Below are 22,743 nucleotides of genomic sequence, written 5' to 3' on the forward strand. Positions count from 1 at the left end.
TGTCATTTATTAGTTGAATCGTAGATTAGCTAAAAGAGTATTTATCATGGTACAACCAAGCATGCTGATTTCAGAGGGCACCTTGCAATACTTAATTTTCTCAGTGATGGCACTGCAGTGGAAAAAGGACACTCTTTGGGCAAGTTCCCCAGAGATTACAGTAGCTCTCTGGAGGTCTGGGCATTTCTAAAAAAAATTATACATGGGACACCATTTTAACGCCTAATTTCTAGGGGACATTTCTAGAAAAAAGGGATTTTCAGTAATGGACATTCCTTTTAATTATGCTTGTACGTGCATCGGATTTAGTATTTAGTCCCCTCTCTTTTCTTCTACCCATTAAAGTGGTTATTCACCTTTCATAAATCTTATTCACCCTTGATAAATTGTCAAAGGTCCATTGACAATAAGTTTTCTGGGACCTCGAGTGGTAATTAGTGTGGAAGCCTAGCAGTAAGTGTTCATTTTCATGCCACCACTAGGAAAATTAAGTATTACACATATAAGGGAGTTGTCTGTGTAATATAGGCCAAGACAGGTCCTCTTGAATGCTGCCCCTTATTATGGATTAGTGAGTGTGGACCCACTGTGCCACCTAACTGGTTTGGCTTGGGGCTAAACACTTATGATGTTATTCCAGCACTCCCCTTGTAATTACCCTTTAACCCCTGTACAAGGATGTGGTCTTCGCTGCAGGGAAGCACCCAGACCACTACCTCATGAGATAGTCCTGGTGTAGTTGGCAGCCAACCAACAGGGGTCAGGATACAGAAAATGCACCAGCACCCTTGAAGAGTAGATGGTGGGAGATACAGGATAAATCAGCAGTCATGGTGATAGTGAAGATACAGACGAGGGAGACAGACTGGATACTTGGCAGGAGCACAAATGAGGCAGATGGACAGGGTTAACTAAAACACAGACAGAAATGAAACAGGAAGTGCTGAAACACACATGCAGGGCAGGTACAAGCTGGAGCATAGACAGAAACAAACAAAGGATAAATACAGACACCCTCTGCCTGGAGAAGGGTGCCTTAAATACTGCGGGTCTTCCAGCCATTGGTCCTAAGGAATGGTGGCTGGAGCACTAGGCAGAAGCATGGAGGCAGCAACATGGTGAGTAGTGTGGATATCATGCCCGCAGAGGAGAGCAGGGCAGTGGTGGACATAGACAAATGACCCAATACCCTTTCTCTTTTGGGACAGAGCACTGGACACCCTCATTCTTAGGAATGGGTTGTCCCAGAGGTCAAACCCCACTGACCTGACTTTTATAACTTATCTATTCTATTTGTCATACAGATCTTTTGTGGGGAACACAATGTCATTGCCACCTTGATTGTGGACCTAAGGGTCCATAATCAAGCATTGGTCCTCAGCAGCCATAAGTTTGAGATTTGTCAAATCCTACACTTTATTTTTAAGTGTAATATACTGTAGTTATGACACAGATCGCTAAATATGTTTGTTGTAATCTGCACCTTGAGCTTTTCTGATAAGGAAATCTCTGTGATTTTCAAGGATGAGCGTTTTGGTAAGCACATTCTTCTGGAATCAGAGATGGCTGAAAAAAAGTTAATTAGAGAAAAGTTCAATGTGATTGTGGTCGTTTTGCCCATGGTTTTGCTACCCACCACGTCTGTGTGCAAGACGGAAAATTACAGCTTCTCTGCTTGACACACAAGCAGGGTCAGATAGGCTTTAAAATGTACTAGAAGATCCTTTCTGGGAACAGGCCCCTGAGGTCAGGGGTGCACCTAGACTTTCTGCTGGCTGAGGCAAAAACTAAAACGGCACCAATTTTTTAACCTAACCACTTTGCCACAATGAAAGCACTCATTGCCCATGGCCCTTGTGTTGCCCCCCTCTTGCTCCTACCTGGTGCTGCCTGAGGCGATCGCCTCACCTAGGCTCATTGGTGGTGCACCCCTGCCTGAGGTCCAGCAGAAGACAATCCCATTTGGAGGTGACTTTGGAGACAATAACCTGCCACTAAGGTCTATTTCTTATTTCTTGATCACAAAGATTGACAAAGATTTTGGTGCAATGAAAAATGGACATGACACATGTACTGTATAGAGAAGGGATGGGCCCTCAGAATTATCTCCTTTGGTTTGTATCCCTGATATCCAAGTTATATTTGTATTCATTACAAGTTCACTGCCCCATCCCTCAGCAACTGAAGATGCCAATGAACTACTAGTCAACTTTCTGAAGCATCACATTTACTACAAGGATACAATTCATAATTGCTCAATTTCACCCATTTGGGCACAGGACACAAGAGATGTTTGCCGATTTGCTTTTCCCAGAATATTTGTTTGCATTGTTCACTTGTATTGTTGTCACCAAGTCTATGGCATTCTGGGGTGCAGTCCTCTTTATTTATTTTTTTACCTGTTCTGGTTCCACACGTTATGTGAGTACCATAGTGGCAGCCCATATACCTGCTGTGAGGCCATAAGTGCCCAGCTATAGGTGGAGAGAATGTGAACCTAACTACTTTCCCTTTGAGATATGGGGTGGGATAGGTGGATACCCTGGCGAGGAACGTCGTAGACACCAGACTTTTTGCAGAACAACTTTCCTTACACAGATTTTAACAGGTGACAGTGGAACCACTCTGTAATCACAGTTACAACAAATATCAGTGCACCTAGAATGTTAGACATGACATGGTCGTGAGGAGTTCGGGACGCTGTTGTGCTGTGGTTGAGTACCGCATGGCCAATTAGGCCACAACTGTCTCTAATTTAACTAATGAAGACCCCCACTGTATTGTTGGTCTGCATTGTTAATGGCCGTGCAGCACCTTCAATACCGTACGGCCATTGACAATACAGACCCACTGAATCGTGCCATCTTTTAGTTTAATAAAAAAAAAATGCAGTGATACTCAACGGCTGTACGACCGCGCCTTGTGGTTGTACTCTTACAACCTTTGAATTTGGCTAAACATAATTGTCTCTTTGTCTGACACTTAAAGGGGTTGTCTGGTTTCCAATATTGATGACCTATCCTTAGGCTTGATCATCACTGTCAGATCAGCGGGGGTCCAACTCCCAGCTCCCCCATCGATCAGCATTGCGTTCTCTTGACTGCTTACCTGCTCGCTGTCAACATTGCCATGGTGAACAGCTCCTGTGTCCCAGTTGTAGTTACACTCCTTCCCATTGAAGTGAATGGGCAGGTTAAGATATAATTACAGCTGGTCGCCGATGCAATGTCGTCAGAGACCACCAGGTAAACATTAAAGGGAACACAGGAGTGGTTCCAGGGGTTACGACCACCCTGCAATCCAGCAGGGGTGGTCGTTCTTGCATACTATAGGAAAAAATGCCAACCTCTCTGGTGGCCAGGACTGTAGGAGCGTGCATAGGCATACATGCTACATGGAAAATGCAATTTGCTGACATTAGACAACTCCTTTGATATCATGATTTGTGCAGGAACAGGAACCAGGAATGGGTATGAATCTCAACTGGCAATGCATGGCAGCATGATATCCTTTCCAATAGGGTGGCATGCCTTACATAATTTTTGGGCCCTGATTACCATAGCAACCTGACACCTTTCAACAATTTAAACAGGACAGTCCTGGTTTGAAGCAGCAAAGACATGGTGGATGAAGGTGAAATAGAAGTGTCTTGTTGCCTAGCATGTCCTGGCAGGAGCCACTGATCAGGACATGGGGCTGGAATTGGGGCTGAGTGACAGATATACCCAAGAATCAAACAAGTGCAATTTTATGTAATGTTCCCTCCAAATAAACCAACAAAACATAAAGTGGTCAGACCCCAGGACAGAAGCAGATTATCTCCAGTCACTAATGATAAAGGTGTTTATTCTCTGCCAGATACGTTGAGGAGATAAGTGGACCTGATGAATGTGAGGGGACATGTATAGAATCGCTTGTGGAAGTGATTCTGTCACTAGTGATTACAGACTTCTTGCTTTAGAAGACAAGGCTGAAAGTCAACACTGTCTGAAGGACGTAGTATAGATTGTGCCATTATCGTGTGGCGGTAGCAGAGGCACTTAATTGGTAATTGATTTTCTTCACTCTTGATTTGACTATGAAAAGTGCTGGACATCATCACATCTTCTTAGTGTTTCTTTTATGTTCTTGGTCACAACAACATATTCCCAAAGGTTGTGAGTTGTGCAGCTAAAACATTGGGAGTAAATGAATCTTGGCTAAAAGCTTCTGTTACTTACTGATCCCTGATCCAGTGATGCAACAAGCTCTCTACGTCTGGCCTGCTCTGATGACATGTAGCTTCACAAGAATCACTAGTACTTATGCTTAGTCTGTGTTTTGTTCTAATCACCATGGCATTGACCTATGGATTGATACCTTCTCCATGTCCCTCCTGGTTGTGTTGCTTGATACTTGTGGTCCCAAATACTGGTTACTGAAGTCTGGCTCATCTCCTGGTTACATTTCCAATTACTCTTCTCAAATCTTGCTCTGTTCTCCTGGGATTGCCTCCTGTCTTCTTACACATGTTCCAGATACTGCTACACTCATTGGTGAATGCTCTGGGAATTGTGACCTGGGAGAAACTATCCACCCTTGTGGGAGGTTTTAGGGTAAAGAGATTCTGTAGACTCAATTAAACCAATATCAAACCAACTGCAATTTGAGGACCCGCTTCTCCAGTGATATCTATAACAGGATACATTTTGTATAAATAGACAAAACTCCAGCGTAATTTGCAAGTTTGTATTACTACTTTTATTGAAATTGCGGCTTCAATGTAACGTTTCGGCCTATTGGCCTTCTTCAGACTGCCGTAAAATATAAGATATATTGTTTCAGTGTACATTACAAATCATCGGGAGAACATATACATCATATTTTCATGTACAGGAATATATATATCATAGAATTTCATCTATAAATTTTGCATATAGGTCAAGAATTCATCTCAACAATCAAAGGGAAATCTCAAATACAAGAGACCCCATACCATGTTTCACAATGGTTCTCATGATGAGGGTTAATAAATCAATATCACAGATCAGTCCTTGCAGAGTAAATTAAGTGGACCTGGTACCGCAATACATGTAACTGGTTATCACCATATCATATCCATCACCTTGAATAAAATATACAACTTAAGGAAAATAACATGGATACAGCATAATTAGTATAGGCAGACTATTGCTCTCTGGTGCAAAGAAGGTATTATAGATAAAGTATTACTCTCTGGTGCAGATAACGTATTACTATGGTATGTTGTCCTGGGGTCTGCACGACCTACCGGCGTCCGGAACACGCTTACCTAATGCCGCTGGTGATGATGAGAAGAAGCTGGCGCTCTGTAGGAATATTATGCGGAAGTACCGCTGGTGAAAGTGACGCTAGTTGGAGGAGGGATAAGCTGGTATTTAAAGGCAGCCCGCGTCTCTGCCTTGTAGACCTCACTTCCGGTATCGGCCGTGAAACCGGAAGTGAGGTAGGGATGGAACGCACATGGAACGCAAGGAACTTCCGGTTTCGGCCCGCGAAACCGGAAGTAAGCAAGGTAGAGTAGCGTGATCACATGACTTATGAAACGCAGTCATGTGATCCCTAGCTGCGATTCTCATGCAAACTAGAATTAATGAAAAACGGTACATATTCTATTTAAACTATACTACTAAAAGGGGGGCTGAGAAAGGAGACATGAATATAGTGGAAACAAAGTGTAGTAAAAGAAGGATGAAAGGACCTGATATGGCTAATAGTAACAGATAAGGGCAAAAGGTAATACAAGGAGAAAAGGAGAAGTAAACAACGAGAAGGGGGGGGAAAACAGAAGGAAACAAGAAAAAGAGAAGAAAGGAATTAGAGTAAGAGAAAAGGAGAACAAGAAAAAAAGAAAAAAAGAAAAACAAGAAAAGAAAAGGGGAAGAGACGGGGAGCAATCTGAGCCAGTGTCAAAGGATACTATGCGGCATTAGGAGGGGTCCCGGATCGTCAATAAGCCTGTGAAGGGAAAAGAAAAAGGGTTATTATTATGAATACGGTTTGATATATCAAAGATTAAAGATTATAATAGACTCTGTATTTCGTATTCTCTGTTCAAACCTTTGGGTTCTAGGCTTTCCAGTCTATGGATCCAATATGCTTCTCTTAATTTGAGATGTTTTACTCTATCCCCCCCCACGTCTGGATGCAGGAACATGTTCAATAACTTGAAATTTTAATTGAGAGATGTTATGCGTTGCCTGATGGAAATGCCAAGGGACTGGAAGTAAGAGGTTCTGTTTTCTGATGTTGGATTTGTGCTGACAAATTCTGTTTCTAATGGTTTGTGTGGTTTCTCCCACGTATACGAGGCCACACGGGCATTTTAGAAGATAAATAACTAAATCTGAGTCGCAGCTGAAAAAATCGTGAATGGGAATTAATTTGCCTGATTGTGGATGATGGATGTTTGCCCCCTTCAGTACGTGGGAGCATTGGATACAATGAAGGCACGGGAAGGTGCCTTTCTTTTGGGTTCGGAGGAACAGCTGTCTCGGAATACGTGTTATGGAACCTATGTCTCCCCTTACCAGTATGTCTTTTAGGTTTTTCGGACATCTATTACACATTAGAATGGGATTGTTATACTCTTCTATCTTGGGGTATGCTTTTTTGAGGAGATGCCAATGGCCTTGTATGATATTTTGTACTTTGCGGGCACATGGATGGAATGTGTGGACAAACGGAATTCTTTTAGAGGGGGCAGGTGTGGGTCGGCTTTCACGAACGATAGGTTGGAGAAGTTTCGGTGGGTAACCTCTCTCTAGGAAGCGGTCTCGCATTTCTTCTATCCTTCTTGTCACCAAGGGATTGGTTTGTACTATTCTTTGTATCATGTGGAATTGAGAGGTGGGGAGAGATTTTTTTGTACAGGTGGGATGAAAACTGGTGAAATGTAAAAGATTGTTTCTATCTGTGGGTTTTCTATACAAATCAGTTGAGATCGTCCCTTCCTCGTTTTTCTGCACAATTGTATCTAGAAAATTGATGGATATTGGGTCATAATTGATAGTAAATTGAAGTTCCGGGGGAATTGAATTGATGTAATTATGAAAATCAAACAGGGTATCTGTCGTGCCCTTCCAGATACAAAAGATGTCATCTATGTATCTTTTCTATAGGATAACGTGTAAATTGAAACATGCATCTTGGTACAGATGTGTCTCTTCAAAGTCTGCCATGTAGGCATTGGCATACTGTGGGGCTACATTTGATCCCATGGCCGTTCCTTGTTTTTGCAGGTAAAATTGATCTTGGAAAATGAAAAAATTCTTAGATAAAATGATATCTAAGAGATCCATACATAGTGATATTATTTTTGGGTGTTTTTCTGCCTTTGTTAGTATTTTTCTTACTGCTGATAGTCCCTTTGTGTGATGTATTGACGTATATAAGCTGGTGACGTCCCATGTGACAAAGAGTGTATTACTGGGAAGAGGATCTAAATTACGGATGATGTCCAAGAAGGAGGTGGTATCCAACAGGAAGGATTTGTTTTTTTTAATTTCAGGTGTTAGGATTTTCTCTAGGAAGATAGATATGGGTGATAAAATGGAGTCAGTAGAAGCGACTATCGGACGCCCTGGTGGATTATGTAGATCTTTGTGTATTTTGCGTAGAATGTAAAAAACAGGGATAATCGGATGATGGTTTGTCAGAAAATTAACGGTATTTTCGTCTATTGTTTTTTATTCCCTATATTGCTGGAGGGTGTTGCGAATTTTATTGGCACTGGATGGAGTGGGATTGTTTGATAGTTGTTGATAGACCTCAGTGTCGCCTAATTGGTGCATGACTTCAGATATATACTTTTCTTTATCCATCACAACCAGCGCTCCCCCTTTGTCAGCTGGTTTAAAAACCACTCCTTTCAAGTCCGATATGTTCCTCAATGTTTGTCTGTCTGTGTTTGTAAGATTATTGTTGAATTTGAGATTACCTTGTTCTATATCCTTCCTGAAGTGTTCTACATCTCTCTGAACTAATTTGATAAATGTTTCAACGGGTGGATGATTCTTTGGTGGCATATAGGTACTTTTTGTGCGCACCTTTAGGTCGTTTAGGGAGATAAGTGCTGTCAGAGTTTCTATGGAAGTTTTCTTGGGGATTGGTGTAGTGCCAAAATGTACCTTTAACCTGAGATTCCTAAATAACCGTTGTAGGTCTAATTCTAGCTGAAATGTGTTCAAAGTATATGCCGGACAAAATGATAAACCTTTTTCTAGTGGAGACATATGAGTGGGACTTAGTGATTGGGATGATATATTGATAACCAGTGATTGCGTTACCTGAGATCTAGTCGTCATAGGTGCCGTGTTGGGTCCAGAGGAAGGTCCTCCTCTGTTGCCTCTTCGTGTCGTCCGGGTCGGGCGATATTCTGGTGGTCTTGAGCCACGCTGGGGATCCATACTTGATCCTGAGTTAGATGAATCAGCCGATGAGGAACGCCATCTCGTGTTTTGTTATTAACCCTCATCATGAGAACCATTGTGAAACATGGTATGGGGTCTCTTGTATTTGAGATTTCCCTTTGATTGTTGAGATGAATTCTTGACCTATATGCAAAATTTATAGATGAAATTCTATGATATATATTCCTGTACATGAAAATATGATGTATATGTTCTCCCGATGATATGTAATGTACACTGAAACAATATATCTTATATTTTACGGCAGTCTGAAGAAGGCCAATAGGCCGAAACGTTACATTGAAGCCGCAATTTCAATAAAAGTAGTAATACAAACTTGCAAATTACGCTGGAGTTTTGTCTATTTATGCTCAATTAGGGCGGGAACCCTACTCCAAGCTACAACAGAGTGCGACAAGGTTACAACCAGGATACATTTTGTAGTTAGATCTGAATCAGAGGTTTCAGCCTCCTAAATGGAGAAGATCCACCTTGGACTTGTACAGGAAGAACATGTATGGTGACTAAGGGAGGAGGAGGTGATAATGAGCAGCAGTTTTAGGAATTTAGCATCATGTATAGACAAATCACTTGTAGATGTTCATAGTCAACACAATGGTCCATGCCCTGTTGATGAATATCTTGTCAGGCTTTACACAATGCCATGTTGGACTTGTCATTGTTTTCTGACATTTTTCTGTTTGATAAATGACTGCATCTCTGAAGTTTCCCCCACATTTTCCAAGAAAGGCACATGTGTTAGAAAATGGGCTTCATAAATATTCAGTCTACAGGCTTAATGCACACGGTCATTTCAAGGGCCTCTGATTTCATGTCCACTTAATACAGTGCCATGGGGAAGCACCATAGAGCAGTACATACCGGTATGTTCGCAAGAATTTCTGCTGCAAATTTTCTTTTTGCATGGATCTGCCAATGGATTTATTCCTAATCAATGGGGCTAATCTATGTTCGGACACCACAGTAGTTTCATATTGTGTTTTTTTAGCGAGACTACAAGGGGACAGCAGAAAAGAGGAGCAATAGTAGCAAGAATGGTGGTCGTAGTTGTACTCACCCTGATGCTCCCCTTGCCCTTGGTGTTGGTGGTTTTGAGGTGCAAGGCAGGGCATCTTGGTGTTGATGTGGATATTGGTGCAGTACAGCAGTGCAGGGAATAATAAAGCCAGGTTAAGGCTACTTTCACTCTAGTGTTTCTATTTTCTGGTATTGAGATCCGTCAGAGTGTCTCAATACCAAAAAAAAAGACTTTCGTTTTTTCCCCATTTATTGTCAATGGGGACAAAACGTAACTGAACAGAACGGAACGCTCCAAAATGCATTCAGTTCCGCTTGGTTGTGTTCCCATACCGGAGAGCAAACCGCAGTAAACTGTAGTTTTCTTTCCATCCTGGGATGCAGAGCAAGACGGATCTGTCATGACCTACAATGCAAGTCAATGGGGACTGATCCATTTAACTCTGACACTATCTGACACAACAGAAAACGGATCCGTCCCCCCTTGACTTTCAATGGAGTTCATGAGGGATCCTCTTGGCTATCTTGAAGATAATACAACCAGATCCGTTCATAACGGATGCAGATGGTTGTATTATCAGTAACGAAAGCGTATTTGCTGAACCCTGACGGATCAAGCAAAAACACTAGTGGGAAAGTAGCCTAACAGCAAATGATTCTTTACTGAAGGCACAAATTGAATATAAACATCCAAGCATGGGGTGTAACACCTCTCTTTCTGCGATGCAACTACAGGGCGGACCCTAAAGTCAGACTATACTCTGCAGCTTTTCTGGACAAGTTGCTATATGCCAAAGGTACAAGTCCACAATGTCCACTGCGGATATTAATATTTTACTTACACTGGTGATCAAGCTGCTTTTTGTGTGTCCAGGCATCAGTAGACTTTTTCTTCGAGACAATTAGCTATAGAGACTTATTAGGCCTTTTCAGGCAACCATTCGCCAAAAAACGTCTGCTCTACACCTGCTTCTTTAACATCTTGTATGCTTCTTAAGTAGAGAAAGTTCTTGTTCTGGCCTAGATCTGGATGGCTTCACTTTCAGCTCCTGCACTTAGTATCTGCTCTCTCTCCTTTTCTGCTGAGGACTGGCCTGGACTAGTCTGAGCTGCTCTAACCCCTCCTCTCTATATACAGTAGCCCCATCTAGTGGTGGATGTGAATACAGCCTATTAACACCTTACATGCAACTAATACAATAAATGTATATATCATGAAAAAGTCCAGTCCCGCTGTGTGCATGAGACCAAAGGGGCATTCAATATGACATTTATTTTTTTACTTGCATACGCCTTTTTTTTTGTTCTGGTTTAGAAAAACATGACTGCTTTAATTTAAAAACAGTGCCACACCTGTCCACAGGTTGCATCTGGTATTGCAGCTCAGTCCTATTCACTGCCATAGAGCAGAGCTGCAATACCTGACACGACTCATGGACAGGAGTGATGCAGTTTCAGAGAAAAAGTAGTAATGTCTTTTAAAACCTTTACAGCCTTTTAATTTTGCTACTACAAAATACTCCTTTCTCCACCACTAACCTGGTGCAGCTCTGAGCTCCATTGTTCTAGAGCAAACCGTTCCTCGTTCTACTTTCAGCCGGAATTGTGTGAGGAACAAAACCTCCATGTATTGTACCTGCTCATAGCTCATCATTACATGTGCTAATTAGCTCCTGCTTATTTCCTGAACCTGACAAACGCTGCATTATGAAATAATTTCATGGTGTACTACATATGAGATAGATAGATAGATAGATAGATAGATAGATAGATAGATAGATAGATAGATAGATAGATAGATAGATATCAGGTCCTTCACCACCACTTATCTCTCTCCAGTGCTGAACAATATTGTTAATAAAATTGCCCCCCCTTCTCCTCGCTGTGCACAGCTCTGGACACAGAACAAAGTCTATCTACTGTGGCAGTGCCACTGTAGGCTATACATGCCAGGCCTTGCGTTGTGGGTCCCCTGATGGTGTGGGTGCAGCGGCCCACTGCCAGCGTCTGGGGTATCCCTTGCCCCTTAGGAGGTTTTTACAAAATATGTCCCTCTTATAGAGCAAGTAAACATGACGCCAGTTGCAGTTAAGCAACGAGGACATGGAGTCCCCTTTGTAGATGGTAGTGTTGGTACCCAGGGTAGGATTGCCATAGTGGTGTAGAGTGGCCTACAGTCTCTGTAGATGTTGTATACACAGTGTTCCTACCTGGATATCCTTGGATCCCAGACATGGGGTAGTCCGAAGCAAGTGCAAAAAGGGTAGCTGAACTTGGATGATGAGTAAGTAGAATAAATGGAGTCCAGACTTGTAGTAACGTTGAACACAGCTTTACTTGGCATAAACGGTAATCCAAACAGTTATCAGCAGGTATTGGCTTAATCTGGCAGGCAAACACTTCTCTGCAACAATTTCAGCTCTGCTATGCTAGATGGAGTAAATAGGAACTTTCCTCTTCTGCTGGAACTTAGTTTAGCTGTCTGTAGTCTGTCTCTTACTTTAATCCTAGGAACTTCTTGTCCTGGCTTTGGAGTACCTCAAGCTCTAGCTTCAGCTTGGATGAAGGCAATGCAAGCCCAGGAGGGGACAAGCAACCATGTAGATTTCAAAGGCAGGGCCTCTGGGCCTAGCAGAGCAGGCAGTGCTGTGCTAGCCGACACACAACCTCTCTCTAAGGAGGGTGGACTAGACTGACTAACACTAACTAACTAAACTCCTCCCTCTCTAGAGAGGGCTGGAAGGAACTAGGAGGTTCCTCTCCAGAGAAACTATCTCTGCTCAGATCTGCTGCCACCTGCTGGCGAACCAGGCATATAACATTTGAACATTACATTTGCAAGGAAATGAATATACACATTGCAGGAAACGGCAATAAATATGAAAGATGACACAGGATGCACCAACCAAGATAGTGGGGGTACAAAGTAGGTGGTAATGCCACTCTGGGGTATTACAATCCCTGGCACTTAAAGGGCTTCTACCACCAGAAATACTGTTATGTAGCTGACTGATATAACGATGCGCTAATGTCAGCACTACATAACAGTATGTTTCTAACATTTGTCCCTGCAGCCGTTTTTGTAAAATAAGCACTTTTTTAATATGCTAATGAGCCTCTAGGTGCTATGTGGGCGTAAAATCAGCACCTAGAGGTTCCGTCTACTCACGCTTTATCCCGCCCAGGTCCCCTGTTCTGCCTGCCCCGCTCCTCTTGATTGATGTCACTGTTCCCTGCATTTCAGACGAAATCCCGCGCCTGCGCCGTTCACTTCTGTATTCGGCGCAGGCGCAGTGAGTGAATGATGCGCTCCTGGTGCCGGATTCCTCACTGCGCCTGCACCGACTACGTCACAGTGAGGAAGCCGGCATCAGGAGAGCGGCCTTCACTCACTGCGCCTGCACCGAAGACAGAAGTGAACGGCGCGGGATTTCGTCAATGATGCGGTGGACCGTGGTATCAATCAAGAGGAGCGGGGCGGGCAGAACAAGGGACCTGGGCGGGATAAAGCGTGAGTGGACGGAGCTTCTAGGTGCTGATTTTACACCCACATAGCACCTAGAGGCTCATTAGCATATTATAAAAGAGGTTATTTTACAAAAACAGCTGCAGGGACTAAGGTTAGAAACATACTGTTATGTAGTGCTGACATTAGCACATCGCTATATCAGTCAGCTACATAACAGTATTTCTGGTGGTAGAAACCCTTTAAGAGGCAAGCCGCCCTCGGCTTGTGCTTAGGGTATTTGCAAAATATAAATACCGACATATGCTCAAAGGGTACCAAGTAAAAGTTAAGGTGCTGTATAATAAGGACTGAAATTTGTTACCATCCAATATAGCAACAGTAACGGCCACCAAAAGATCTCTTTGCTTATGTGACTTTTTCTGTGTACTCTGGCCATGAACACCAAAGAAAGCGCGGGGGTGTCTTTACTCTGTAGTAGGGTTGTTTCAATACCAAAATTTTGATTCGGTTTCGATACCATAAAAAAGTATTGCGATACTCGATACCATTCGATACCACGCGAAAAAATAAAACGCCAAAAAAAACGCAGTGCATTCGGCATTTTATGGAATGTCCAGCCCATAATATAACAGTCCTATTCTATTTTTTGGGAGGACAAGGTGACTAAAAAAAAAAAATGGAGAATCGCGCAGTTTTTCTTTTCTTTTTTTTTCTTTTACAGTGTTCACCGCATAAGAGAGATTTTTTCATATTTTGGACTTTTTGGACGTGGCGATATGTAATATTTTATTTATTTATTGTTTATATATTTTATATGTAAATTGGGGGTGATTTATACTATTTTGGTGTATTTTTTTAACTTTTTTTTTTACAGTTTATTTAATAACTATTTCCCCCCTTAAGGGTAGAACCTGGGATCTCTCATTTCTTGTCCTATTCACCCTGATAGATCTCTATTAGGGCGGAATAAGATCTTACACTGTCGCTGCTGCCCTGTGCTCTGTGCACACACAGCAGCAAGGAGCTGACCATGGCAGCCAGGGCTTCAGTAGCGTCCTGGCCGCCATGGTAACCAATTGGAGCCCCAGGATTACACTGCTGGGGCTCCGATCACAACTGCCACTGCCACCAATGAGAGGAGGTGAGGGGACTCTGTGGCCAATGCCACCAACGATTTTAATACTGTGGAGGAAGGAAGGCGCACTGCTCCACCAATGTTTTTAATACTGGGGACGGTGGGGGGCAGAGGGCGCACTGCGCCACCAATGTTTTTAATACTGGGGACGGGGGGGTGCGCACTGCGCCACCAATGATAATTAACGTTTAATATACAAATACAGCCGGCGGCAAAAACACATTGACGTCACCCAACCTCTGACAGGGCGCTGTGATCTGCGGCAGTTAACCCCTCAGGTGCGGATCGCAGCACCCTGTCAGAGGCAGGGAGCCGGCAATGTGTTTGTCGCCGGCTGTATTTGTATATTAAACGTTAGTTATCATTGGTGGCGTAGTGGCAACAGCCCCTCCCCTCCTCCGCCCCTCTGCGCTCTCATTGGCGGCAGCAGCAGCACAGCGGAGGGAGAGACTGCTTCCTTCTCCCTGTGCTGCTGAGGGAACATGGCCGCGCTGAGAGCAGCGCTTATGTTCTCTGATACTGGGCTGTGCAGTAGCACAGCCTAGTATCGATAAAAGGCAAATCCCGGTGACAAAAGTATTAACTGGGTATCAAAAGTTCGATACCGGAAACAACCCTACTCTGTAGTCCCACCATTATGCAATGAAACGCCCGCAAATAGAAGGGTAGCTTTGTATTCCCTTCCAACAACAAGGTCTAATTATGCTTTACGCTTCGTCACCTTGATAAATGAAACAGGTAGCAAAATATTTTTCCTAAGCCGGTGCACTAGGCCTTAGGACATGGAGGATAAGTCATACTTAAACAAACACTCCAATCATTCAGGAGGAGGAACATTTTCTCCTACAACTCCAGACATGCATAATAGCAGCTGGTCACCCTTAATGGTGTTAGATTTGCTTGGAACATTACCACTTGGTCTAGAACCATTAGTTTTAATTGTACTCAGAGGCACTCCATAAGGAGCAATAAAGAGTTAGACTTGCTTGGAAGGTACCAGATGCACTCAGAGGCAGTACATAACAACTAAGCAATAAAGTGCTTGCTATCTGGTGATCTGAAAAGGGCAAATACAATAATCCATACAATAGTGCATATAATACTGTATATCACATTGTAGTACCTGCAAGAGAAATACACAATGAGCACAATTGAAAGTTGCTGAAAATGTAAAACGTTAGTGCAAATAGATAAGGCACATTTTTTATAATGCAGTAAAATAGTGCAATTAAGGCAGAAGAGTCACTTTAGAGTCTCTTCTTCTACGTTTGAAGGTAAAGTGCATTACACTGTCACTTTAAGTGTAACAACAGTCTTTTGTAATCCATGGGAATAGTAATGTCATTATTTTGTAATCCAAATGTGGTAAAGAAGATAATTGTAATCCGCATGGGTATGAAAAGTTATTTGTAATCCACAAGGGTCAAAGTAGCAGCACAGGTCATGAGAACCATTTAGCAAAGGGGCTCCCAAATAACCTGAAAAGGGGGAAACAAGAAAGGAAATGGGCACTGTCCAGTGCAACTGGGATGTAAATGCAGATGATGGGGGTAGTCCTAACTCACATGGCCATCTGGGTGAGGACATAAACGGGGCAACCTGTGAAATAAAACATGTAAAACAATGCCAACAGGTCCTCACCCTTCAGGAGTAGTCCACTCTGTGGCTCCCAGAGTCATAGGTGTTTGTTTTTGTGGAGATGGTCCAGCTCTTTAGTTGTATGGATTGGGTGATGAAGGTACGTCCGTATCCAAGAGGCTTCCAGAGCCCACTCCTCCGGAGACACTGATAAACTGTCTGGTCTACCCACCATCGTCTTTGGTTTCTGAGTACTGGGCTCCATCCCACCAGCAGAGACCTTCAACCTCTCCAACTGTTGTTGCACAGCCATGCGACGCTTCTCCTCATCTCAGCCTCCTAGGCCTTAAACCCTGGCGTCAGGGTCAACCATTTCATCCATGGGCATGCACCGTCCCGAGGCGGCGCCCCACTAGTGACCGTGGTGGGCTGCCAGACAACGACAGGTCCCTGGAACTGCGTGGTGGACTGGTGTCCTCCCTGTGACACGTGGGTCGCCTCTTCTCCCAGCTGGAGGTCTGGAAGGGGTGGTTCTTCCGGCCTGGAACTTCGGGGTCTTGTCCCGGTTCTCTGGAGGTGGCGCGACGCGCACAACGTCATTGCCGTAAGGACCGCGGGGTCCCTCCGCGGGGGTGATTTCCACCACCTCCCCTCGACTAAGGCAACTCTGGGCCTCAGACAAGCCAGATCCAGCCACGAACTGACGGTGGACGAAATAATCCCGTCCCGTCTTCTTGTCTCGGAGGAAGCCGAAGCCTCGCTCTGCAGAGAAGGATAGAACCTGCCCTCTGATGCGCTCGGTAAGTGGTGCGGGACGTCCAGCCTTTTTGTCATCCTGTTGCGCCATCTTGCTCTCTTTTTCGCAGGCCAGCACTGGTGATGAAGGATGAGCTTCTTGGGAGGTGTTTCCTTTCTCCTTCGTCGCACAATAGTCTTGCTCCCGGTAGGCAGCGCTAGCTTTTCGTGCTGTAGCTGGGGGAGTTTCTTTGGTCTCCTGCTTTTTTGCATGAAGAAAATGATGCGCCATAGCATACAAAAAGGGCGAATTAACCCTTTGGGTGCTGGCGCACAGCGTTCTGCTCCGGTAGCTGTGCAGCAAAGTCAACAAAGTCACTTTCAAAGTCAATTTGTAAATCCAATAGGTTAATAACGTTGGTAGGCACACAATTTTGTTATTTGACTCCCGTTCTTTAGTATAAGGGTATGTGGCACACAGTATGGTATTGTCAGAGTCCTTAATGGCACACAGTTTTTAAACGTTGTATGTATCCTGTTCTTATCCTGTTCATGTGACCAATTGATGCAATGGACGGGGTACTACCAGGTCCCTCAAAGTGAAAGGATCCTGCTTGTGACGCCAATTGATTGCAGAGGCCCACTGCCAGCGTCTGGGGTATCCCTTGCCCTTTAGGAGGTTTCTACGAAATATGTCCCTCTTATAGAGCAAGTAAACGTGACGCCAGTTGCAGTTATGCAATGAGGACATGGAGTCCCCTTTGTAGATGGTAATGTTGGTACCCAAGGTAGGATTGCCAGAGTGGTGTAGAGTGGCCTACAGTCTCTGAAGATGTTGTATGCACGTGTCACAGTGTTCCTACCTGGATATCCTTGGATCCCAGACATGGGGTAGTCTGAATCAAGTGCAAAAGGGGCAGTTGAACTTGGATGAGTAAGTAGAATAAATGGAGTCCAGACTTGTAGTAACGTTGAACACAGCTTTACTTGGCATAAACGGTAATCCAAACAGTTTCCAAACGGTATCTTTGTCATCAGCAGGTATTGGCTTAATCTGGCAGGCAAACACTTCTCTGCAACAATCTCAGCTCTGCTATGCTAGCTGGAGTAAATAGGAACTTTTCTCTCTGGAACTAAGTTTAGCTGTCTGTAGTCTGTCTCTTACTTTAGTCCTAGGAATTTTTTTGGTCCTGGCTTTGGAGTACCTCAAACTGTAGCTTCAGCTTGGATGAAGGCAATGCAAGCCCAGGAGGGGATAACTAACCATGTAGACTTCAGAGGCAGAGCCTCTGGGTCTAGAAGAGCAGGCAGTGCTCTGCTAGCCGACACACAACCTCTCCCTAAGGAGGGTGGACTAGACTGACTAACACTAACTAACTAAACTCCTCCCTCTCTAGAGAGGCCTGGAAGGAACTAGGAGGTTCCTCTCCAGAGAAACTATCTCTGTTCGGATCTGCTACCACCTGCTGGCGAACCAGGCACATAATATTTGAACATTACATTTGCAAGGAAATGAATATACACATTGCAGGAAACGGCAATAAATATGAAAGATGACACAGGATGCACCAACCAAGATAGTGGGGGTACAAAGGAGGTGGTAATGCCACTCTGGGGTATTACATGGGCTCTGTAGCAGCCCCTATGGCTGCCAGGGCAGTATTTATGCCCCAGATAGATAGACAGATATTAGATAGATAGTTACATAGTTAATACGGTTGAAAAAAGACATAAGTCCATCAAGTTCAACCAAGGGATAGGTGGGAACGCGAATAATAAGATAGATAGTTAGATAGATAGATAGATAGATAGATAAATAGATTAGATAGATAAATAGATTAAATAGATTCTTTCTTTTGAAGCTGTTGGTAGAGCAGGTATCTCTCCTGACTCACACATACACAGGCATCCTTGGCTTGGCTGAGAGTGTGTGTGTTTTCAGTAGGGAGAGAGAAGAAATCCGCTGCCAGATGTCTTTGAGGGCAGTTTATCTCCTGGAAGAAGAAAAGGATCGAGTGTTGACATTCAGTGCTCTCCATTAGTGTTGATCGAGTAGAACACTTCCCGATGCTTGGGTGCTCTACAGAGCACCCTAGCACAATGGAAGTCAATGGGAGAACCCGAGCATTAAACCAGGCAGCCCCTGCTCTGAAGAGGGGAGGGTGTCGGAACTCTAGTTCGGCTTAGGAGTCCCTGCTCTGACTCCATATATAGCTATGTCCATATATGGAGTCAGTGCTTGGGGACACCCAGTGTATTTAAATCTAATTTAGCCTCTATTTCTGAAAAGTTTCTGGCAGGATTCAAACTCGCAACCTTCTACATTACAGCCAAGAATCTTAACCACTACACTATAGAGCTGCATGGCCAGTTACTGTCTCATTTCATTTTTTTTTTTTTTGTAACTGGCCATACAGCTCTATAGTGTAGTGGTTAACATTCTGGGCTGTAATGTAGAAGGTTGTGAGTTTGAATCCCTTCAGAAATAGAGGCTAAATTTAATTTGAATATATATATGAGTTTTTAGCCATAATATATTTACATATATTATTATATATTTAGAATATATAATATATTATAATACATGTAAATATATTATGGCTAAAACATCAGTAGTAGTTTCCCACATATTATGCATTCAAATACAGTACAGACCAAATGTTTGGACACACCTTCTCATTCAAAGAGTTTTCTTTATTTTCATGACTATGAAAATTGTAGATTCACACTGAAGGCATCAAAACTATGAATTAACACATGTGGAATTATATACATAACAAACAAGTATGAAACAACTGAAAATATGTCATATTCTAGGTTCTTCAAAGTAGCCACCTTTTGCTTTGATTACTGCTTTGCACACTCTTGGCATTCTCTTGATGAGCTTCAAGAGGTAGTCCCCTGAAATGGTTTTCACTTCACAGGTGTGCCCTGTCAGGTTTAATAAGTGGGATTTCTTGCCTTATAAATGGGGTTGGGACCATCAGTTGCGTTGAGGAGAAGTCAGGTGGATACACAGCTGATAGTCCCACTCAATAGACTGTTAGAATTTGTATTATGGCAAGATAAAAGCAGCTAAGTAAAGAAAAAAACGAGTGGCCATCATTACTTTAAGAAATGAAGGTCAGTCAGTCAGCCGAAAAATTGGGAAAACTTTGAAAGTAAGGGCTATTTGACCATGAAGGAGAGTGATGGGGTGCTGCGCCAGATGACCTGGCCTCCACAGTCACCAGACCTGAACCCAATCGAGATGGTTTGGGGTGAGCTGGACCGCAGAGTGAAGGCAAAAGGGCTAACAAGTGCTAAGCATCTCTGGGAACTCCTTCAAGACTGTTGGAAGACCATTTCAGGGGACTACCTCTTGAAGCTCATCAAGAGAATGCCAAGAGTGTGCAAAGCAGTAATCAAAGCAAAAGATGGCTACTTTGAAGAACCTAGAATATGACATATTTTCAGTTGTTTCATACTTGTTTGTTATGTATATAATTCCACATGTGTTAATTCATAGTTTTGATGCCTTCATAGTCATGAAAAAAAAGAAAACTCTTTGAATGAGAAGGTGTGTCCAAACTTTTGGTCTGTACTGTATATCAGAAGTATGATTTTATCTATATACTGTATATATTGTGGGGATTCGCTCTGGTAGACAGGATAAGCGGACGCTGTATAGAGGCACCAACCAGTTCTTAAATCAAACAGTTGAGTGTTTATTCACACTTTTGGCAAGTCACATTCAACACAAAAAGTCACCTTTTGGTAATAGTGTTAGTTTGCACCCAGCTGGCAGTTCTGCCTCAAAGAGTGCATGAACAGACTTTAGGTGACCTGTTTCCCCTCACACTGGTCTCAGACCTCCAAGCTCAGCACAAGCCTCAGATCCCAATACAGAGATCCTTTCTGCTTAACCCAGCTGTCTTTTAAAGGCAGCCAGGTGTTGTCAAAACCCGGACCGCCATATGAGTCCAGTCCGGTGTTTGACCCCACCTGGCCGCTAATTAGTCCTGCAGCACACACTGGGAGGAAAATACCTGCCTCCCCATACAACTCCATTTACTGTGTCACAAAATATATATATATATTTTTTTTTTTCTTTTTTTTTTTTCTTTAGTAATTACACATTTTTTTACAATTGCTAAAAAAATATAAAATATATAAATTTCATTTAACCTCTTTTTCTGAAAAGTTTCTGACGGGATTCAAACTCACAACCTTCTACAATACAGCCCAGAATGTTAAACACTACACTATAGAGCTGCATGGCCAGTTACTTAAAAAAAAAAAAAATGAGACTTCTGCTGTATAGGTCTCCTTACTCCTAGTAATTATTCCTATACAGCAGGTCTCATATTATTTTTTTATTTTTTTTTAGTAACTGGCCATGCAGCTCTATAGTGTAGTGGTTAACATTCTTGGCTGTAATGTAGAAGGTTGTGAGTTTGAATCCTGCCAGAAACTTTTCAGAAATAGAAGCTAAATTAGATTTAAATGCACTGACACAAGCATCGCGCTCGTGCACACGCTATCTTCGACCGAGAATACCGATGCTCGAGCCGAACTGGTGTTCGGCCGAGCATGCTCGCCCAACACTACTCTCCATCCTTCTTTCCCACCAATATCATCACCCATACACATCAGACTGTGCACCAGTCCTGCTGTTCATTAATCTGTCCGGGCCCCTTTAGATTGATGTCCACTATTATCCCCCATGGAATGTATTTGAGTTTGGCTCTTCCATCCCGTTTCTGTATTGTTAATGTGAGCTAATTGACCATCCTAATATATTAAATAATCTGCCTTTCTCTCCATCCCTCCAGGGCAGCACAACTACTTATGCGCTGGACGGAACGACTGTATTGTGGATAAAATCAGAAGGAAGAATTGTCCGTCATGTAGACTGAGAAAATGCTGCCAAGCTGGCATGATTCTGGGAGGTAAGAGGCATTTTTATTATGGAAAATGTCAGTCCTGGAAAGATGGAAAGCTGCTGCAGTAACAGGTGTCAAGCCTTAAAGGGGTTTTCTGGTTTCGGGAAATTGAGGTCATTGGTTGTATAATGAAAGTCATACAATTTTGCAATATTTATTCTGCAATTACTCACAGATCTTTGCTTGCTGTCATTCAATAAGAATCTTCATTGTTTACTTCCAGTAGTTAAAAATCTGGAGCTGAAGGAATTGTTCAAAATGCTATTGTTCTTGGTATGATATGCTATCACTTCTTAATGGGGGTGATGGTGGACCCCCACAGATCCTGTGCCATAGTAATCCCTTGGCCCCTTCATTCACAGTTTTAAAAGGGTTGTGTCGTGAAAAATATTCAACATTTTTCAAACCAGCATCTGGATCTGAATATTTATGTAATTGCATGTGTCATGGTAGAATTTTTATATCATCCCTAAACAAGGGCTCTAACATGTTGTCTGCAATGCTCCAGATCTTAAAATTTAGTCTGGGGGTAAAAGAATGAGAAGACATGACTCGTGGAGGTATTTGAGCCTTCCTCCATCTCTTCCAGCTCCAAACAGCAGAAGACTCTCTCTTTATTAGCCAAGCCCTGTGTGTCACCCTCACAACCTAAAAATACAAATAAGCCAATAGGAATGTGACATGTCGTTTAGCAAACAGTGATGTATATATCCTTATAGTATCCATCTGGATGCAATTAGTATACTCGGGGTTAGAAAACCAGCTGAGAAATACCTTGCCCAAATACATGACATCCCGTCTGTAGCCATCTAGCTTTTATACCAAATATTGCAACCCAGGTATATCCATGATATAATGAAGTTTAAAATAATCCTACCCCATCACATGTAATAAAAATTTAGCATAGCCACTGAGCTGTTCAATAAAATGTTTCTGTATTTTCCTTATTTCTTGTCCACCTCACTGAGGTGGTCACCAGTGCTCAGTTTAAATATTTAACCAGTAGAGATGAGCGAATTTCTCGCAAATTCGATTCGGTCGATTCGCCGAATTTTCGGAAAAAGATTCGATTCAAATTTATTTGTGGCGAATCACGTTAAAAAACAGCTATTTCCTGGCTGCAGAGAGCCTGTATAGTGGTGTAGAACATTGTGCCTTGCAGTAACACACATAGGGAGTCTGCTGTGGTAGTGAAACAATACTGTGAGTCAGTATAACATGCAGATGACAGGCGTCGCTCTTAGAATCACTGCACACTTCACTTACGGGGCCAAAACTGACCAAATAACTCAAGTGTGAACTCAGCCTAACAGGTCGATGTTAGCGCTAAGAAGAAGTACACTCCTTTTACACCGTCATCAGCTGATACTGTGAGTGTTTGATTCATTTTTACAAAGGTCAGTTTCTCTACATTTTAGGTGGACAGGTGAGTTC

The 22,743-nt window shown here is 42.9% G+C and overlaps 1 protein-coding gene across 3 annotated transcripts in view; it reads left to right on the forward strand.

Annotated features, from left to right (window-relative positions):
• Positions 1–22,743, forward strand: part of PGR (progesterone receptor) — a 121,546-nt gene that overhangs the window by 8,858 nt on the left and 89,945 nt on the right. For all 3 annotated transcript variants that reach the window (XM_040426300.1, XM_040426301.1, XM_040426302.1), the window contains exon 3: positions 21,199–21,315. In XM_040426300.1, coding sequence (XP_040282234.1) covers positions 21,199–21,315 — 117 coding nt within the window. The remainder of the gene's footprint in view (positions 1–21,198; positions 21,316–22,743) is intronic.

This window comes from Bufo bufo, chromosome 3, assembly GCF_905171765.1.
Source record: "Bufo bufo chromosome 3, aBufBuf1.1, whole genome shotgun sequence".
Classification (NCBI taxonomy): domain Eukaryota; kingdom Metazoa; phylum Chordata; class Amphibia; order Anura; family Bufonidae; genus Bufo; species Bufo bufo.